At 35.8% G+C, this 22432-nt stretch overlaps 1 protein-coding gene across 7 annotated transcripts in view; it reads left to right on the top strand.

The window, feature by feature from the left end:
- Positions 1–22432, top strand: part of LOC109679873 (uncharacterized) — a 518055-nt gene that overhangs the window by 432493 nt on the left and 63130 nt on the right. For all 7 annotated transcript variants that reach the window (XR_012448046.1, XM_074073834.1, XM_074073833.1 and 4 more), the window contains one exon: positions 10423–10545. Coding sequence is in view for 6 of the 7 variants with exons in the window: in XM_074073834.1 (XP_073929935.1) it covers positions 10423–10545 (123 nt within the window). In the remaining variant the exon portion in view is untranslated. The remainder of the gene's footprint in view (positions 1–10422; positions 10546–22432) is intronic.

Below are 22432 nucleotides of genomic sequence, written 5' to 3'. Positions count from 1 at the left end.
CCAGAGCCTTTTCACACTATAGTTATCAGGGATAATATTGATCCTTGTTATAGATGAGGCAGTAAAATAAAAGATGCATAAAAGTGTGACTTTGGAAGCCCTGCATTTCATAAGGAAGAACAATTAGGTTATTCTGGGATTGTAAATAAATTAAAGAATTAGAGATCTATAAAATGCTAACTTATACCCACAATCACACTGTGGCAAAAAATCTTACAAAATCCAAAACTACCAAATTATCTACCATCACAATTTTACTTGAATTTAAGCAGTATTGATACAGTTTTCATTACTTTTAACAGAGACTATCCTCCTTGGGGTCCAAGATTCTATAAGATCCTAGTCCCCTACCTTTTCTCACTTCTCTTTCTTAATCTCCTTTGCTGTCATTTATCTATCTTTTCCTCTGTCCATTTAGTTATATCTTTTGTTCTGTCAATTTAGCTATCATCACTTACCCACTGATTTTTAAATTTTTCCAATAAATATTTATTGTACTACTATGAGGAAATCACTGAAATAGTAACTAAAAATAAAATGGCAAGCTAAACAGATACCATATCCATCTCTGTCCTCAAAGAACTAACAGTATTGTAAAATTCTTAGTTTCCTAGGTTGGGTATTTGCATCCTTCCTGTTCTTTAAAAATCACATGAAAACATGCCAGCATGACATCAAAAGATGTCCCTTCTGAGCTAACACAAAGGATCAGATTGCCAAATCAAACTCAGGCAGTTCTTAACAGCATACCAAAGAGAAGTCACACACAAGACTACAATACAGAGTTAGAGACAGCATGTCTGTTGCAAAATGGAAGCACATGGGGGCCACAAAGGAGTTTCCCTATCTTCTTGTGCTACTCATGCCTGTTGATTATTTATGAGTAAAACATGCTTTATTAATAAAGAATGATACTGGGTTAATAACTGTGTAGGGTCTGGAAATTTTGCCCTACTTTCATGTTAATAAGCTAACCTGTTATGTATCATGGATGCTGACAGAAGACATGAGACTCCTACATCAGAAACCAAGGACTAGTACCCATGGCAAAAGCAGTAGCCAGAGTTTCATTTGTTTGTGTCAAATCTCCTTGTCCATACAAGTCCCATAGCAGTGACACAAAGACCCCATTGTGGATATCTCTGAATGCAATTGATTACATTATATCAGAGTATTACTGAGCTTGGGGAATAAACTTCTGCTATAGTTAGTGAAAGCAAGTCTGCTTTTTTTATCAAGAGAGATGTTATCTTGTTTCCCTGTGCAAGTACAGCCCTGAGAAGTATCTTGGGGAAAGAGTAATCAAGGGTGTGCATTCTTAGTTTACATGGCAAGAATGTATATGGCCTGTGACTTACGGGATTCTCTCCCAACATATACCTGCTATTGAAACAAAATAATGTGACTTGAGATTCCAAGTGATTGGAGAATCCCCTCCCTTTTTATCATTCAATTCTTTTGCATTAGTATTTAAACTTCTGCAAGTTTCATCTGCCTCAAAATCCCTCTCTAGCTGCCACACTCTCCTGCTTAACTACACCCCTTTCCTTAAGAGTCAAACTTAGCACAACACATATTGCAACTACTCTTCTTCTTTTGTCTTCACTTTTTCAACTCTACTCACTGAAATCTGGAGCCAATCCAGCAACTCAGTTGAAACGTTTCACTTTCTATATCTCAGTTTGCCTCTCTGCAAACAGGAGTAACACCAGTGTCTCTTTCATAGGGCTCTTTTGAGTAATAAGCCAAGATAAATATGTAAAGAATTTAGAACAATGTGTGACACAAAGCAAATTTTCAATTGCTAGGTTAAAATATCACTATTGGCATTTTCATCCTCCTTGGTGTCATCAGTGAAATCCTTGTCCCTAAGTACAATGGGCATTTTACAGTTCCTAATTGACATCTCCTGTGTTGGGTGACTTGTTTCTTTCTCAAAACCTCCCCTGCCTTTGGTTCCATGATGCCATATTCTTGGTTTTCCTGCTATTTCTTTGCATACCCTTCTTGTTTATCTTTGGGTGTTCATACCTCAGCCGGCCTTAAATGTTGGCACTCATCTGTGTTTCTATTAGAATTCTTTACTCTTTTTAATCTACATGCTTCTGATTAGTGATATCACTAACTTCTGTGTCTTGAATTGCTATGTATATGAAGATAACCCAACACATTTTTACTTAGCAGAAAATTAGAGAACATCTAATATATATCAAATACTGGGATTGCTATCATGAGCAAAACTAACTTGCTGTTATAGCAGGTAATCACTAATGGGATCAGACAAACAACAAAACATGTGAATCTATATCAACACACATGAGTTAATAGCTCCAAAATGATAATAGTCCCAAGGGAGTGTAAGACAGAAATATGACCTGGTTTGAAGGACAACTACAGCCTTGCTGAGGTGGGAGTGTTTGGATATACTTCTATAGGATGCATAGATATTTACTAGGTAAAGGAAGAGAAGATGAGGAAATAAGAATGCAGAGTCTTAAGGAACTTAAAGAGGACCAGATTTGCTAAAACACAGTAGAGATCAGACCATGCAGATATCTGCTGCCCATGTTTGTACACAGTCTAATTCTAAGAACAACGAGAAGTGATTGAAGTGAATAAAATTCTGGCAATAATGAGGGACTAGGGAGTTGATCACATTTTTGTTTTCAAAACATCACTGTGGTGCATCATAGAGAAAGTGTTAGAGAGACCAAGGGTGGATGTGGAGGGAGCCATTATTAGGTTATTTCAACCATCCTTGAAGGTCAAATTATTATGGTGACAGTTAAGATTAGAAGTGAGTAGATTTGACATGTATTGGAAAATAAGTCTGATATAATGAAATGTGGTATTAGGTTGGATATGGGTGAAAGAGAGGAAATTGTCAAGAATGACACTTGTGTTTCAGAGTTCTGCATGTCAATGGATGGTAGTTGAAAATTCAGCTCATACTTTTCTCCTTATCTTAGTTCACATGCTAAATTGCCTAATAGATATCCCCAAATTTCTATCTCACTTGCCTATCAAATCATTTATATTCAATTCAACTGTTCTAATACCTAATTCTTCTCTTGTGCTATTTCCATGAATGTCATAATCATTCATCCAAGCTCAATACAATTCACCTTGACTCTTTCTCCCGTCACATCCACTTAACAATGAGGTCGTATTCATTTCTTCTCTTTAACTTCTTTATATCTGCCTACATCTCTGTATTTATGCTACAATTAGCTTTGGTCAGAGGTTCATCAACTTTCATCTGAAATTTGGCAATAGTGATTAATTGGCTTCTCTGCAGTCAGTCTACCATCTCTATAACCTGTTCTCACCATGCTAGTGCCCGTTGCCTACAAAGTAAAGCATGATTACATAGTATAGTGTTATTAAAAAAAAAACCATAGTGAGCAAGCCCTAGCCACATCTCTAGCATAAGCTTTTTAACTTCTAACCTCTTATACTATACAGAACATATCATAGTTTCTATGAAAGTGCATACTCTCCACATATTCTTAACACAAAATCACAAGTCCTTTGAACATTGCTCCTTCTTTTCACTCTCATTATCCTCAAAAATCCCATTTGCCTCTTTCCAGAATTAAGTATTTGTTCCACTGTGATTGTCTAGCAAATACTTGATCTAGCAAACTGGTAACTTTTTTCTAATAGCAAGGGAAAAATCATGGCAATACTTTGTATCCAAAAAACTATCAGAATTCATGTTAAACACATTGGTAGAATGCCAAGTATAATTCCAAGGAGAAGGTTAAGATCAAGTATTGTATCAATTGTGGACTTTGCTTTGTATTAATGGAGTATTTCTTAATGAGAAAATATATTTGTTACATTAATTGTAGAATTAAAAATCTTATAAAAGAAAATAAGTTACCAGCTTTCACTGATTTCCTGCTAACTAAGATCTGAACATCAACCTGCCATAGGTTGTAGCTTCCAAGATAAAAAAAATAGGAGAAAGCAGAGGCCAGAGGTTGGGAGAAAATGGCCCAGAGGCCCCATTATAGGAAACCACTCAAAAAGCATCTTTTTCAATCTTGGCACTACCAGATGAATGATGACTTTGTACAGGTAGTTTGGCGATCCCTATCCTTTCTGATACAAATAAGCCAGAATTGACACAAGTGCTCAAATTCATTAAAATATTGAGGAATACAGTTTCCTAATAAATAGTATAAAGAATAATTACAAAGGATAACTTTTTAAATGCTTAAAATGATTAAAACACCTTACTTTTAACTACAATAGGATTTTCTTTGATATTTCCTTAGTTGTAGATTATGTGTTATGATTATATTCACCTCCCTCAATTGCTCTTTGTGTGCGGTACTGGGATTTGAACTCAGGGCCTTCACCTTGAACCACTCCACCAGTCCAGGATTTTTGTGATAGGATTTTTCAAGACAGGGTCTCGTGAACTATTTGCCTGGGCTGGCTTTGAATCGCGATCCTCCTGATCTCTGCCTCCTGAGTAGCTAAGATTACAGGCATGAACCCCTGGTGCCTGGTTCAGTTGTTCTTTCTTATACTCCCCTTTTAAAAAAATGTTTGTTACAAGAGCAAACAAACAATCTTTTAGATAAGCAGATGATGCACTAGAGCACTTCTGCTTACTGGTTTTATTGAACTGTGTATTAGGCTGATTTTGTTTATAAACAACAGAGTCACACAGTTCAAAATGCTTAAACAATAAAAAAAAGAAAATTGGATCACATATCTGAGAAGTTTAGACATAGGGAGTACTTCAGATGTTGAATCAGGGCTCCTCCTTCAGTTATCTGTGAGCCTTTCAGTTCTGTCCTGTTGACTGGTTTTATGTTTAGTGTAGCTTCATTCATGGAAACCAAAGTTGACAACTATACATTACAATTTTCAGAGCAAGATAACATCTGTGCCCAAGGATTTCCAACCTATATGTCAAGCTTCATGCTGATTGGGTCATATCTGAACCAATTCAATCTTCATGAGAAAGCCATATGCTAGAGGAGATATAATCTGATTCAATCACCATGGTGAAGAGATGAGATCATACCAAATAAAGTCCATCTAGATTCATCAGTGCCACATAAACTACATTGGTTCTCTAAAATAAGAGGTAAAGTTTCCCAAAGGGAAACATAGGAGTTTTTTAGAATGAGAGAAGAAAAATGTATGCATACCAAGCAAAAAGGCAAGCAATCAATATTCTCTATAGATACAGCTTAAAGACTTGTTCATCAGCAAATTTAGGAATTATTTTGTGTCCTCAATGTTTAAAGCTACTTGTGAGTAGTCAGAAGCAAACATCAAAAGACTGCTGCAAGGGTGAAGAGGGATACAGAGCCAGAGAGTCCAATTCTGGAAAATCCCATTGGTGAATATGGGAGGACAAGATGGAATGATATGGGTGGCTCTCAAACCACTCATTCATTTATTCATTGAACATTTATAGTGTCAACTCTATGATATAAAATGACCTTCAGAAGTTCATTTTATTATACACTAAGACATTATAAGCAAAAATCAGCAGGTTCAATATACAGAATGATTACTAGTTACTAAATCTAAGCCATATGAAAATGTTGATAGCTTCACCACATCTTTCAATATTTCCTCCAAGCCCAATACTTCTACATGGCAATCTCCAACATAAAGCACCATAGGAATACTTTCCTTTAATCAACAAGTTTCTGAGAATAGTATATTAAAAGTCAGGTAGAAGAATAATTTATCCTACCCTGGTTCTCAAGTAAATGGTCATATAATCTAAAAAAATAATAGGAAATAATTTTGATTGTGTGGTAGCAAAAGTGGATTATTGTTGTCTTAGGGAGCTTTTATGTGCAAAATACATTTAATGATAATGTGAATTCTCCTACACTATTATATTTTGTGACCATCTGGGGAAATAGTCTTGAGGATAAATATAGCAGAAATGATACTAAAAGGAAAAATAGCATATGTAGTTGATTCTTTTTGATAGTCATTTATACTATGAGATTTCTAAGTCCATATCACAGTGATAATAATGGAAAAATTCTAATCCCTTTATCATTATTCCCATCGGTGTCCAGGAGTTCCAATTCTAAGAGCATGTTACATCTCTGTAGGCATGTAACATGAAGATATAACTCAGAAAATTTTTTGAGAAATTGTTTCTTCACATGAAGTATACTTGATAATAGCATTTTAATGTAATATTGACATTTCTGGTTTTTAACTCTGTTGGGCAGAATCTTGATGGAAAAGAAAATCACTTGTGACAGCTTCAGCATGAGTGTCTAATATCATGGCAATTTAACATGTTTTTTTTTCTGTATCAGAGATATTCCATTAAAAAAAGACTAAAGTTTCCTTTATGGTTTACAGAAGAAAATAATTTCTCATGGTAATGTTAAAATTATCTTTAAATTACTAATTATTAGACTGAATACTGTGGAAAATATTGGTAGCTTTTTGGAGGTTTTGCTAAATATTTTATAATTTTATTTACCCTAGTATATATATTAAATATATGTATATATATATATGTTTATACATATATATTTAAGTAGCTTGTTCTGAATATTGAGTTAGGCATTTGGGCTGATTTTGTCTGCTGTCATCAAACAATTCAGAAGTTGAGTCAAATCTTCACATTTTTGATCCATGTGACATTTATTGTTGAACAGAGGACTATCTGCACTCTTGTTACTTGGAATATGGCCCACAGGCTGAATGCATCAGAATCACCTTGGATCTCCTGTAAATACAAGATCTCAGCTCCAGATATGCCAAATCTGCACTTGCACTTTAAGATCTCTAGATAATTAAAGTCCTAACTACACCAAGAGATCTTGACTATGTCTCCACATTAGAACCACGTAGGGTCTTTTAAAATGTCTTGATTCGTAGACCTATTAACCAGACCAATTAAATAAGAGTCTTTAAGAGTGAAAACTTAAGTATTTTTAAATGCTTACCAAGAGCTTCCAGGTTGGAGAACTACTGATTAAAAAATCACTAAATTTACCATATTTTGAAAGAGAAAAAAAGAAAAAGAAAGTGAAACCAGTTAGTTGGTATTTGGTACTGCTCTATAAGTGATTGATTCTTTTTAACTTTTAATGTTTGCTTTGCTAGTGTGTGAACACAGCCTATTATGTCTCTACTTGCCCAGAGTGTTTTTTTTTTTTTTCCGTACTGTGGCTTGAACTGAAGACCTACACCTCCAGTCCCTCTACCAACCCTGTTTTGTGATGGTATTTTTAGAGATAGAGTCTCACAAAGTGTTTGTGAACCATGTCCTGATCTCTGCCTCCTGAGTAGCTAGGATTACAGGCACCTGGCCCCCAGAAGTGTATTGTATTGTAAATCAAGAGGAACACTTTACTGTTCAAATTGACTAAAAGAGATTTTATGTTTGTTTTTCAGTTTCACTTTTTTTTTTGTCAACGCTATTCTCCAGCCTGACAGATCTAAATCCTAACTTCAGACCCTCTGCACATTCTCACCATGGTATCTCTGATTGCCCACCCTCTTTTATACTCAATCCATTCTCATTTTTTCTCTCAAGCATCCTCTTCTTACTCTAAACCAAATGGATTCTGCTCCTCTGAATTCCCACATTATTCATTATTCCTGCTATGTACCCTTACTTTATGATCTTACATTTTTAGCTCTACTGTTACTTAATTTCTAGATATAATCTCAAGAATCAAAAATGTATATCAAAATCTTATGCATGAACAAAGAAGGAAAAATAAATCATAGCATAGTACATGTGACCATCATTATTATCTGGTTTTATAGATGAGGAAACTGAGTCTCAGGAAGGCAAGGGTGACTGGCTAAAAAGTTTCTATGGTATGATTTTTTTCCCAAGACTATGTAACTTAAAGTACAGAGACTGTTTGGTAGACTTTGGTTGTGTTTGTAAATGTGTGTGTGTGTGTGTGTGTGTGTGTGTGTGTGTGTGTTGCTAATATGGTGGAGTACTTGGTTATAATTCTGGTGTAGATTAAGACTATGAGCACACCAAAACTGATTAAAAGAAAGCTTATTCTCAAAATCTATACCCACTTTTACCTTTAGAAGAGACTCAGTGATTTTTCTTATTTTCACTGATTTGGTGTTTTTCAGTGAAAATTAAAAGTTTGTAGGTAGGTTGGGGGACATGGTCAGATTGTACATCTTTCTTTAAAAGTATGTTTTATCATACAAGTAACAAATTAGAGCAAAATTAAATATGTCTAAAATCTCTTTATCCAACACCCTGTCCTCTAACATACACACAACCTACTCCACCCATTGAAGACACCTTTGTTTCTTCCTCAGAAGTAGCAAATTATGTCTGTGCAGTGCTTTAATACACTTTTCAATGCATTTAAATGTATAAAAATGACATATATAATAATTCTTGTTGTTGGAAAACTCATTTATCTTGTAAAACATAATATTCTTGGGAATTAAGAGTTTTATTTATATGTCCAAAATAAAAGACCTGGGAAGAAAATCTAAGTCAGGGGTTGACAGAGTTAAGATTCAAAATTATATCTCAACTCTGCAGAATAATACCCTGAAGACAGAAAGATAAAAACTTAGCCCAGATAAATATTAAATCCCTGCATAAAAGACAGGCAACAAATGCAAAATTCTGGTTTAACTTTCGTTTATATGACAAAAAAATCCAGAGGTTTGGTTATCACAGGCTCAAAATGTAATAAAAATTCTAGTGCTCTGAAAAGTCAGAGCTTATCGCTAAAATAAAATTCCTATAAAAACATTGGAAATTACTTCAGAATATCTTATTTTTTGAAGGGAAGTCCCATTATGTAAATAATAGTATGTAATAGTATGTAAATACTATTATGTAAAATGTGTTGAGCTAGTGATTTTAAAGTGTAGGACTTGCTTTGTGACAATATATTCTTTATACATATTTTTCATTTTTTATTTAAAAAAAGAAAAGTAAAACAATGCCAGGAGCATTGGGCTGGGATTTAGCTCAGTGATGAAGCATGTGCCTAACATGTGAGGCCCTGGGTTTGATCCCCAAAAAATGAAAAGAAGAGGAAACTCTTGCTTCCTTTGGTACTATCTTGGCATCTAGTTCAGAATAAGGCATTACAGACCGTGAGAGTTAGCTCAAAAAATGCTACGAGTCATCATGGCAGGAATATTTCTTTTCCTTTTCAGTGTCTTCTTGAATAAGGATCTTTCCCTGTGGAAATAATGTCACTTGATAGAAAGCTAATTGTCCAGTGGGATGACTCACTTCATCCAATAGTCATAGCCAACATTCTTTTCCAGAATGCCTGGTAGATGTTAGGAGTAGAGAAAGTCAGACCACTCACTCTCTTTGTGAGACATATGCCTCTCCATATGAAATCTCCACATCTGCACCAGAAGATAATTACAACTTTGAAAATTTGCAAACAAATACAGATTTTATTTTCTTCTTCTTCTTCCTTTCTTTTTCTTTTTAAGACAGGTCTCACTGTGCAACCCATGCTGGCCTAGAGCTCAAGATCCTCCTCCCTCAGCCTCCAGAGTGCTGGAGTTATAGGTATGTGCAAACACACCTAGATGTGATTTTCATTTTTAAAATCATCCAAACAAGAAAACTTAGAAGCTCCTCATTCACTGATTCCCTACAAGTCATTCCCTAGATTTGTGGATAGTTTATTTTTGTGATTTTGGATATGTTAATACTGATTATATAGGGCACAAAGAAGTGTAGGTTCTGAGAGGTTAAATGGTTTTTTCCTAATGAAAAATGAATATCATATTCATTTGTCATGACCATGACTGATATAAAACATAGGTGATTATGAATTGACCTCTTTCCAGTTTTTTAAAGTTAAGGTAACCTCTCAAATGAACATGCTATTTCCAAAAATCACTGTTTGAATGGGAAGGAACAAGCTAAATCAGCAGAACAACTGTACTGTTATATTTTTAACCAAAGGATGGTTTTATTTTAATTTATCTTTGCCCCAATGTCTACCAAGCACATGAGAAGGAGATTCAAGGTCTTAACTCCATTACTGGCTTTATTCAGCACTGTCAGACCAATAATAGGTGTTTATCTACTAGCGTGTGCTACTTCAGATAGAGAGGATCATTATCCCTCTCCTTCCCCAAGGAAATATCTATATCTCAGATCAGTCTAATTAGCCAGTATGTGAAGAATAGAAAATTGTGAGACAATACCCATGCTCACCCATGCTCATGATTGCTGGCTTTAAAAAGCTCAATAAAGTTTCTATCTACATTTTCTTGTTTACATGGTAGAGTAAAATGGATCAAACAAGCACAGATTTGTGGCAACAGAGATGCTGCCTTTGTACAATATAACACATACTGTGTATCAAAGAAATATCGTGCCACTTCTCCGAAGCTGACATTGGAATGACATTGTAATCCTGGCCATCTGTCTTCCTCCTCTAGACATCGATGAATGTGCGGTGGTGAATGGAGGCTGCCAGCAGCGCTGTATTAACACTCTGGGCACCTTCCACTGTGAATGTGATACAGGATACAGACTCCATGTGGATGAACGCACCTGCATAAGTGAGTAAATATTAGAACCAGCTTGAAGCCATTTTCAATGAAAATCGACCTGCCCATGTAGGGGCAAAAAGGAAAGGTTTTTCTATTGTAAAAATATCTGTAGAAGCTGATAGTTGTCAAGCACAATTCTACCTTGTAGAGCTAAGAAAAAAAAAAGATGTTTTGATATTAAAAGATGAAAATGATGGGGAAGGACAAATAGAAATTTACAAGCATAAACAAAGTTTGAGTCTCTAAGTGTTTGAATATTTCTATGACGTACAATTTGTATCATACCCAGTGAAGTACAAATTTATTAGTTTGTGCTGATAGTCAACAAGTACAGCAAAGAACCACAATGCAGTGAGGATGCTAGGCCATGCTGGTTACTAACTCCAGTGATCTCATTTCATATCAGACACAGAATTAGATTCAGATCTCGATTCAAGGTTGTAATTCAATCCTCAAAAAAATTTTACCAAGATTATGTGCCAAAGAGCTTAGAGTTACTCAAACGTGGTTAAAACTACCATGTTAAATGTAGATGGCAATATATTTACTCTGCATCAAAATGCTCTTAAATGTAATATGTGAGTGATTCAATTACTGTTTTACATCACCTTTGTATGATTCTGAATTTTATAAACTTCCTAAAATGCACATATGCAGTATTATAAACAGGAAAAAAAAATCACATTCCTTCCTGTGTGATTTGTAAATGCTCTTTATTGTTTTCACTGAAGTAATTTACATAAATGTGGTTTTTTCGTTGAGTCTATAGTCTATAGACTCAAACAACACAAAGATGCAGTTTAGTTTTATCTCCTGTCTCTTTCTAAAGTAATTATTATATTAAAAAGGTAGCCCCTAATAAAGGACAATTTAATTGCTGACTTTATTTATATGGGGGTGTTAACCAGTTCATTCATATAAAAATATTAGCATCTTATAAATTATTCTAGAATTATGGCACTTGGAATATAAATCAGCCAGTGTCACTTAATTTTATAATATAAACTCCCTTTCTTTTTCTTAGCATGTCTTATAGGAAACAAGAGAAGGCCAAGGAAAAGAGGTAAAGATGTCATAGACATAGGTATGATTTTGACATGAGAAAATGGGTTATAGTGGAGGGAATGCTTCCAAAGTCAAATGAAGATACAAATAGAAGTAAGACACTAATATCTAGGGAACTCAATATCATAATGATTATATCTGCAGCAAGCATGAGTTGTGGAACAGCAGCACATGAATATTTAATAAATTGAAGCACCTTCTTCCTGTAGGATTAATGGTCTAAGCAAGAGGTTTCTCCTTCCCATTATCAAATATTCTGCTGGTAACATTCCCCAACTGCCACCATAAATTCTTTGAGTCATGAAACACTTAGGAGCAGCAGGACTATTGATAAATGCAAATGAGGTATTTATCAGTAAAGGCTGAGCTGGTGAACTTTTGTGTCTAATATAAAAATATTTTGCAAAGTAAAGATTTATATGAATCAATAATATCTGGTTTTTATGATAAGGCAAAATAAACACTCTAGTCACCAACGAAATTTTGGTTACAAGTGTAATTAGTTTTCTAAACCCGAGCAGTTATTAACTATTTCCATCATTAATCTCTTCTCTTATTCCTTAACGGCACTGCCCTTAAATTTTCCAAGTTCTGTTTTAATGACATAAGGTCAAAGATTGGAGTTGGATAAGGATATTATAGTTCATCTTTAGTAATAGCTAATTTTCATCTCCATATGCTGGTCATAGTGCACAGGAGAAATTTGTATATAAATTGTGAGTGAATTAAACTAATGAGAAATGTGAATTTCATGGCTGCAGTCATTCTGGAGCTTTAGCCTCTTGGATGTCATTCTGCAGAAGATGCCAGACAAAGCGCCTCACACTACACCTTCATAGAAATTCTGATGCCTGAAGTTTTCTTCTAACACGGAAGTTTTCTTTTCAAAAATACCTTAAGAATGTCAGTTGACACTGTAATTATATCAATCTTGTTAAAAGAAGTACAAGAAGAATTTAAGCACTTTGTATTTGAAGATTGATAATATGACCTTAAAGACAATTGCTTGCATATTTTTCTGAAAGACTTTACTTAGAAAACTGAGTTTCACAGTAGTCTGTGTTTTGAGTTAGTTTCTAGGAAGGCTGAAATGTTTTTCAATGCAGGAAACTTGAATTGGCTCCTTTCCTAAGGATTTTACCTGGAAAAGAGAGTAGTGTTTGGTACTTAATGGAAGTTCATAGTAGATATTTTTATGATCCATGGTACAGTAACAGAAGAGAGAAGAGACTATGGATTTCACTACTTTGGACCAATTGAAATTATTTCCTTTCATTTCATCATTCTCTCCCTTTTTTTTTTTTTTTTTTTCTATTCTGTGAATTAGTCACTGATCCGGGCTGCTATTACTTTTTGAATTGGAGTCTCTGGTGCTTTTCATGCTTTTTCTTAATGCTACAGTAAACTCCCTGCATCTGAAACAAAGAGTTTCAGATGAAGTCATTTCATAAAGGGTCCCCTCTCTAAGATCTTGGTTTTTGTGGTGGTGTATATATTGCAGTTACTAGTCAGCCTCTGTGAGAACGATAAGGGCACAAAACGTGGTGAAGGAGGAGTCCATACTACCTGGGTAAGGAGTCATGAGCATGACAGTATGCACCACTTGGCTTCCCATACAGGGCTGTTTGAACTGCTGATGCAACGAGCGCTCAGCAAAGCTGGGATCTTCACCTTGGTGAACTCACTTTGAGCCCATGAAGTTGTCTGCAAAGTTTTGGAATGCAAGTTGTTTTTATGGAGTATGGACCTGTAATTTTCTTCAACTTCTTAAAGGTGTTCATGGCATCCAAAAAATATCCCACATGTATTTTTGTCTTTATAATGGCACTTATTAAAAAGTATATATGTACTATATATATACATGGAAGAATCTCACTATACAGTTCTCTCATGATACTGTTTTACAATACTGTCATATGTCTGATGTCAAGGGGGTCAAGACTAAGGTAGTCCATGATTGCTTCCCCTAAAACCTCTTTTATAACAAGATCCCAGGCCTCTTTTATAACAGGATCCAACAGGGCATTGGTCCCTGTTGTTGGGCAGCACCATTCCTGGCCTACTGTCTCTCTCCTGAAAGGCAGCATGGGAAAGCCAGTCTGAGATGTCTCCAGGTAAGGAGCATTATTTCAAGTGAAGCAATTGCACTTGGTGGCAGAGCACAGAGGCAGCATGGGAATTCTTGGAAGATTTTCAGTACTATTGCATTCTCCATTAATGCAGACATTGCCAAGCCTGGAGACCAACAATTTGACAATGGAGACTAGATTTTAGCAGTCATCAGGAATGCTTGTGTTCATACGAGTTTGCCAGTTACATCTCGTCCATGCTGATCAGGTGGCGACAGTGGCGCAGTCGAATCCACGCTGACAAATGACCTGCATCAAGTCACTAAATGTCTGCACTCTAATCTCCTTATGCAATAAGAAGAAATTAGCCAGTGGCCTTAAAATTACTTCAACTCTAAAGTGTTACAATTGTATAGAATTTTTAAAATTACCAATTTATTATAAATCATCTAATAACTGAAACACTACTGGATTATGCATAATAACTATCTTATACCATTCTACTTTAATTTAAAAATGTTTAAAGAATTCATATCTTAGAAATCCAAGGCACAAAACAAATTTAGTTTAATAAAATGAGTGGTTGGCTTAAATGTTTTTATTGAGAACAAATACACTTGATGCTTTTGTGAAAATACTGTTTTCCATAAACTAGAATCATATCTAGAAGGAATCTGAGGAGTAAAGTAACCAAATCTCCTGTTTTAGAGATAAGAGTATCACAGCCAATTATATGAGGGAACATTCACCTTGAGAAAGAAAAACAGAGTATTTAGAAAAGCCTCACTAATCTCACTTCTGGTTTATTTCTTTCAAATAATTTCTGATAAATATTTTTTAAAATACATTAAGAAAAATACTAAAGGAAATGTTTTTTTTTATTCATATGTGCATACAATGTTTGGGTCATTTCTCCCCCCTCCTCCACCCCTGCCTCTCCCCCCCATCCCCTCGCTACCTGGCAGAAATTATTTTGCCCTTATCTCTAATTTTGTTGTAGAGAGAGTATAAGCAATAACAGGAAGGAACAAGGGTTTTTGCTAGTTGAGATAAGGATAGCTATACGGGAGTTGACTCGCATTGATTTCCTGTGCATATGTGTTACCTTCTAGGTTAATTCTTCTTGATCTAACCTTTTCTCTAGTTCCTGGTCCCCTTCTCCTATTGGCCTCAGTTGCTTTAAAGTATCTGCTTTAGTTTCTCTGCGTTGAGGGCAACAAATGTTATCTAATTTTGTGGGTGTCTTACCTATCCTCATACCTCACTTGTGTGCTCTCACTTTATCATGTGATCAAAGTCCAGTCACCTTGTTGTGTTTGCCCTTGATCTAATGTCTGCAAATGAGGGAGAACATATGATTTTTGGTCTTTTGGGCCAGGCTAACCTCATTCAGAATGATGTTCTCCAATTCCATCCATTTACCAGCAAATTATAACATTTCGTTCTTCTTCATGGCTGCATAAAATTCCATTGCGTATAGATATCACATTTTCTTTTTTTTTATTGTTTTATTATTCATATGTGCATGCAAGGCTTGGGTCATTTCTCCCCCTGCCCCCACACCCTCCCTTACCACCCACTCTGTCCCCTCCTGCTCCCCCTCTTCCCCTCAATACCCGGCAGAAACTATTTTGCCCTTATATCTAATTTTGTTGAAGAGAGAGTATAAGCAATAATAGGAAGGAACAAGCGTTTTTGCTGGTTAAGATAAGGATAGCTATACAGGGAGTTGAGTCACATTAATTTCCTGGGTGTGTGTGTTACCTTCTAGGCTAATTCTTTTTGATCTCACCTTTTCTCTAGTTCCCAGTCCCCTTTTCCTATTGGCCCCAGTTGCTTTTAAGGTATCTGTTTTAGTTTCTCTCTATTAAGGGCAACAAATGCTAGCTAATTTTTTAGGTGTCTTACCTATTCTCACCCCTCCCTTGTGTGCTCTCGCTTTTATCATGTGCTCAAAGTCCAATACCTTTGTTGTGTTTGCCCTTGCTCTAATGTCCACATATGAGAGAGAACATATGATTTTTGGTCTTTTGGGCCAGGCTAACCTCACTCCAATTCCATCCATTTACCAGAGAATGATAACATTTCATTCTTCTTCATGGCTGCATAAAATTCCATTGTATATAGATACCACATTTTCTCAATCCATTCGTCAGTGATACCACATTTTCTTGATCCATTCATCAGTAGTGGGTCATCTTGGCTGTTTCCATAACTTGGCTATTGTGAATAGTGCTGCAATAAACATGGGTGTGCAGGTGCCTCTGGAGTAACCTGTGTCACAGTCTTTTGGGTATATCCCCAAGAGTGGTATTGCTGGATCAAATGGTAGATCAATGTTTAGCTTTTTAAGTAGCCTCCAAATTTTTTTCCAGAGTGTTTGTACTACTTTACATTCCCATCAACAGTGTAAGAGGGTTCCTTTTTCCCACATCCTCGCCAACACCTGTTGTTAGTGGTGTTGCTGATGATGACTATTCTAACAGGGGTGAGGTGGAATCTTAGTGTGGTTTTAATTTGCATTTCCTTTATTGCTAGAGATGGTGAGCATTTTTTTCATGTGTTTTTTGGCCATTTGAATTTCTTCTTTTGAGAAAGTTCTGTTTAGTTCACTTGCCCATTTCTTTATTGGTTCATTAGTTTTGGGAGAATTTAGTTTTTTAAGTTCCCTATATATTCTGGTTATCAGTCTTTTGTCTGATGTGTAGCTGGCAAATATTTTCTCCCACTCTGTGGGTATTCTCTTCAGTTTGGAGACCATTTCTTTTGTTGAGCAGAAGCTTTTTAGTTTTATGAAATCTCATTTATCTATGCTATCTCTTAGTTGCTGTGCTGCTGGGATTCCGTTGAGAAAGTTCTTACCTATACCTATTAATTCCAGAGTATTTCCTACTCTTTCTAAAAGAAATGTTACATGAAAATTTTATGGTACATTTTAATAAAGAGAGCTAAGAGTTAAAGTAGTGTATTTTCATAATATAATAACATATCACAATATATATAACTGTTTTGCATATGTGTATAGTTTTATAAAAATGATATGAAGACGTAGGCCAAATGAAAGACACTAGTGACCTCTTAATTATCAACTCCAAACAGTGGCTTTTACATTGTCTTCTTGATGGACTGTGACATTTTTAACCACTGTTTTTTTCCTAAATCTTCCCTAGACTTTATGGCAGCACAATTTCTACTTTCATCTGCTGCTTGTCTGCACTGTCAGTGTGGTTACCAGTGCCCCGGCTTTGGCTCATCACCTCCTCTTTACATCTCTCCTCTACTTGCCTCCCTCTAGCCTACATCCATTTCACTCTTCTACTCTTACATGTAAGTAAACGCCGGTGAAATACTTAGACTATTATCTTGCTCACTCTACAGATTACATAAGTATTTAATGACAGATTATTAAAAGGTGTAAGAACTTCACACAGATGGATTTGCTTATTAGGGAAAAACTTGTTCCAGCCTTTCTAACTTTTGGAATTTTGCCAATGTTTTCTATTACAAAATATACCATCTCTTCATAGTTTTTAATGTTAAATTTTCTTATTTTTGAGAGGCAGGTGTTAGTAGATATAACTAAGTATAAGTAATAATAATGTAGACTGAACTTATTTGCTACCAATAGATTCTTTTTAATGGCCGGTGGCTAGATACTATAATAATTTTTTTATCTAAACTTTTAGTAGTTAGCTATGTAATTTGCATTTTAAATAACTTGTAAGGTTTTAGCTATAATTTTATATACTTCACTAAATTTTTCGTGAATGTCCATTTTTAATAACAACCTTGTAAAAGACACTCAGCTCAAATCTCCATTCATAATCATGCACTTCCTTGGATGTGTTTGCTGAAATCGGCCTTCCCAGAGAGGTAAAATAAATGATTTAAAATATAATGCTTGTAGAGTTCTTTTTCCTCTCTTTCATGCTTTTGGCATGCAAGTTTATTAGCATTCAGAAATAAACAAATTGAATTAGTCACATCTCCAAGGAGAAACCTTGGTTAAAGAAATTGCAATTGCTTCAATCTCTAATAAAAGAATTATTCATTTCTAGTGGCTTGGAATGGTCATGATCTGTTTTTGTTCAATGGTCCCTTTTTATTCTCTCAAAATGAGAAAAAATAAAAAAAGGAAGGATTACCCAGAGCATAGTCTAGAGATTTTTCTGTATGTGTAAGTATATGATGTGGAGAAGTCACGGTTATACCTTATTTACAAATAAGCAGAAACTGGGTGATCAGAAGAAAGTATACGTACAACCAAGAAACTTGATTAAAATAAAGATCTCCTCAGTGAAACTTTGAGCTTGAATAAATTTCCTTATATTTTCATGAGTTTCACACTTTAAGACAATATTAAATTTAAAAAATAAAATTAAGAAAACCATTAAGTGTGGTATTCTTCAAACAAAGGATTCTTTTCTTTTTTATCTCAGTGTTCTGATCAGTGCTGTCTAGGTTTTATTTGATATGAGGAGTGGAAGATTCTTTCTAGGAAATGCAAAGAGATTGCCCCCAAATTGGAGATGAAAGAGGTTAAAGACTTTCACTGTAACTACCTTTCAATTAGCTGCATTATTTATGAAGACAAATTAGAAACAGAATTCATTTCAGATGACAGCTGATGTTTTAAATAGGGGTATGCCAGGTTAAAAAAATTTGTTTAGTTTGTAAGATTGATGGCATCTCTCCATCATTCTCAAATTCATCACCCTCACAATATGTGGTAGATGACAAATTTAATTCTCAAAAGTCAAATTTAAGGCACTCTTCCCCTCTGCCCTCCTCATCCCACTTCTGTGAAAAGGGGAAAATAATGAACTTTTTTCATTTTCATCCAGAGTGTTAAACATTAAACTCAATTCAATAACTTTTTCCAAAGAGTTGAATTTCAGGAACACATTGAGAATCTTCTTCTTCCTACAGATTTTACACTCAGGAAGAGAAGACTGACAGTTTTAGACCGAGAGACTGATGGTTGAATTCTGGCTGCACTATGGAAGAATTGTGTTATCTTGGCCTGGTTACTTTGTTCCTCTGATTTTCAGCATCTGTGTTGTCTCTACCTCTGGCTTTTTATCTGTATCTATATCTAACAATGCCAGAAATTAATACACAGATATCAATAGTATACATTGCACAAGAGTACCTACATCATAGGAGTTTATTTAACAGATCAGAATGAATACCCATGGGGAATGGGGAAGGCAGTGTGGGCTCTGGTGCTAAAAATGAGGTCCTTCAAGGACCAGGAAGTGATGAGAAATTCTCTTAAACTGAGCAGGGTGATGAACTCTGCTTTGTGTGTCCTGTTTTCCTGTGTTTGTTAGGTGACTTCATAGTGCATTGTAAAATACCCATCATGTAGGATGGACTTAAGGTGAAGAGATTGAAATAGTAACTGCCATACAATGTATAGTGAAGAAATAGTGGTTTAGCTCAGCAATTTGCTAATATTATGTATGTACGCCTACATTATTTTCTCACAATCCGAGCATTTGTTCAATGCAGAGATATTAACAGTGGGAGATTCTTCACTGTTTGCAAAAAGTACAAGAGACTAGTTTTAAATTACTTGTGAAAATACATCATGGGATTTAAGATTATGGGAAAAGACACTGCTAATTTGAGAACGGTGTAAAAAACTTTGTCCCCACTTTCCTTATCAGATTGACAATGTTAACATTATTAAATAGTGTTGGCTTTGATTAGTCACTTAACTATTCAATAACTCAGTCTATTTCTATATCGGGTACAATGGGAAAATGTAGCCATACAGGTAAAATATTTAATGAAGTGCCTGACACAGGAAGCACTTAATAAATACAGCTAATGTCTGCAGTTTGCCACAACCATAGTACTAAACAGAATTCTGGAGGATTAGACGCTATAGATATAAAATTTTTTTAATAATCAGATATCTACCATGTGGGATCTTTGCTTGTAGGTTTCATGGTCTGAATATGTGTGTTCCTCTCAAATTCACATATTAAGAAACATCCCCTGAAATTTGCTGATACTATTAGGAGCTGAGACCTTCTGGGGGTGATTAGGTCATCAGGGTAGAGCCTTCCTGAATAGGACTAGTACCCTTATGAAAGAGGCCCAAGAGTGCTTGTTTGCCCCTTCCCACCACATGAGGTACAGACAAAAGGCACAATCTATGAAGAGTGAGCCCTCACAAACAACAAATCTCCTGGTGCCGTAATCTTGGACTTCCCAGCTTCCAGAATATAAGAAATAAATATGTGCTTTGTATTTTGGAATAGCAGCCCAAATGGACTGAGAAAATGGGTTTTTAAGACATACTATTCACTGATTCTTTTGACATGCCCTTTTTTTTGCATTTTTAATGTTTTAGAGGTTTTCAAGCACTATCCATACCTACATTTTGACTACATGATATAATTTTCTCATTCTTATTTATCAGCAGGTTGCAGATTTATATCTCCCTGCTTTCAAAATCACTGGCGGCAGCAAGCTCCAGGCGGCCTATGCATTTCACAGGGCACAAAGTAAAAAAAGACACTAAACAAAATAGTCCTGCCCACATCTCAGAGAAGCAGAAGGAATGAGTGCTTGCAAATATCAGATATGAGCAGAAAACTTAAATCCAACTCTAGCATCCCAGTATAGCTTCTGCTTGCTGACAAGAAAAAAGCCACAGGGTTTCCAAATTTGCATTTCTGATACAACAATCAGAGTGGCACTTTTGATGGGTATATTTCAGTGATTTCATAATCTATAACTGAGTATTTCTTTTATTTCGCAGAGAAAACAGAAATCCTTAGTTAAGGGACCTCCTAAATTTTAATCCCACCCATTAACATTTTCCCAGAGCTCTGTTTTGTTCTCAGAGGGAAAAGTGATTTACTGTGTTTTCAGGCTCATCTCCTCACTTCTACTTGGGATCAGTTCTACTCCTCCTCCTTAGAACCTTAATTCTCCAGCCTCTTCTACACCAAAAGCATCTGTCTCTCTGTATAAAAATAGAACTCCTCTGTAAACATAGTTTTGCCAATGTTATCAAGAAATTGTCCACTGTCCACTGTCAAATCCAAGAAGCATTTTTAGTCCTTATTTTGCTTTACGCCTTAAAATTCATGACCTTTTCTTCCTTCTTGACATTCTCTCCTCCTTGGGTCGCTGATCACAACTTTCTCTTGGTTCTTTCCTAGCTCTTTAATGACTCCATTCTCTTTCATAAAGTTTATTTAACCTCTGTCCACTTCCAAAATCTAATGATCTTCAGAGTTCTGATGACGGCTCTTTCACTTCTCCCTCCAGTGTGAACTTTTTCACTTATGATTCTTTACTTATTAGAACTATAAGATGAGGATACCCAAGTTGACATTACTAGATCAGATCACTCTTGTTTTCTTGACCAGTAGATCCAGGTGCCACTGCCTGAGACCCTCCCAGAGGATGTCCCCTTGCATGGCAAGTCTAGTGAGTCAAAAACTAAGTCTACCTTCCCACCCCAAAATTCTTCCTCCCTAGCATTCTCCTTTATGCTTTTTTATTTCATCATTTTTACATTTATTCACATGTATATATGTTGTTTGGGTTGTCCCCCCACCTCGCTTCCAGGCAGAACCTGTTCTACCCTCTTGTTCTCCAATTTTGTTGAAGAAAAAACATAAGAGTTAAAAGAAAGGCATAGTGTTTTTCAATTCCCCTTTCTTAGCAAGAAGCAATACCTCAAGCCATCTGTTCTCCATGGCAGTTCAGCACAGCTGGAAATGACTCCTGGCTCTCCCTGTCTGTCTCTGGCTGTACACATCCTGTTTCCCAGGAATACCAGTGATCTCTACCTCCATAATATTACCAAAGAGCTGTTTCCACTAGGACTGCTCTCATTAAAGCCCTAGTAAATACTTTCAGAAAGCTTTATTGCAATTACTCTCACATACATGCCATCTTCAATCCATTATCAATACTACTACTGTTACATATATTTTGAAAATATAATTTAAAAACTTATTTTACCATGCTTAAAACCCTTTGTTATTTCTACATAATATTCAGAATTAATCTCAAACTGTGCTGTGGCTTACAAGATGCTTCAAGGTTTGACTTCTAATTACATCTGCCTCACCTGACATTTCTATTTCTTACTTCCTACTCCACAATCAGACACACAGAAAACGTGCTGTCCCCTAAGTAACCAGGTGGTTCCACATCCCTATTCCACTCCTCTGAGTTTCTCAGCTGCTGTACAAACTGCTTGGCTACCTGCTTGCTTTTTGGTTTGGATACACATCAACACTTTTCTCCTCATGCTCTCCTCTTTCCACCTCATTTTACTTAACTTCTACTTGTCTATCTATATCTGGTTTGGAGCCACCTCTTCTAAGAAGACTTCCCAGACCTATTGTCTTGTGGAGAGCAGATTCTGAGAAGCCTGTGAGAACTGGACATAAGCAAGGCAAGATGCAGCTTAATTGCTTTTTATCTATAGGCCAAGATAAGCAGTCCCAGGCAGCAAACAGGGAAAAGCAGAACAGCTGCATTTCCTAAGTTGTTTACATTCAGAGAAACAGGAACACAGGTTTATCCTGTTACAAAGTCACACTCCTCCCCAAGAACCGCTGCTCCACCACTCTGTTTACCACTGGGTATAAAAGACCCCCTGAAGGAGGAAAAGGGGCTTTTGCTTGAAGCTTTTGGCTCTTGCTTTGGGACATAGGCTTTTTGTCTTTGGCTTTTGCCTTTTGCTTTTGGATTTTTGGTGTGGGAAGCTTTTGAAAGGGAAAAGA

This window comes from Castor canadensis, chromosome 5 (genome assembly GCF_047511655.1).
Source record: "Castor canadensis chromosome 5, mCasCan1.hap1v2, whole genome shotgun sequence".
NCBI lineage: Eukaryota > Metazoa > Chordata > Mammalia > Rodentia > Castoridae > Castor > Castor canadensis.
This window is presented reverse-complemented; position numbering and strand designations above follow the sequence as displayed.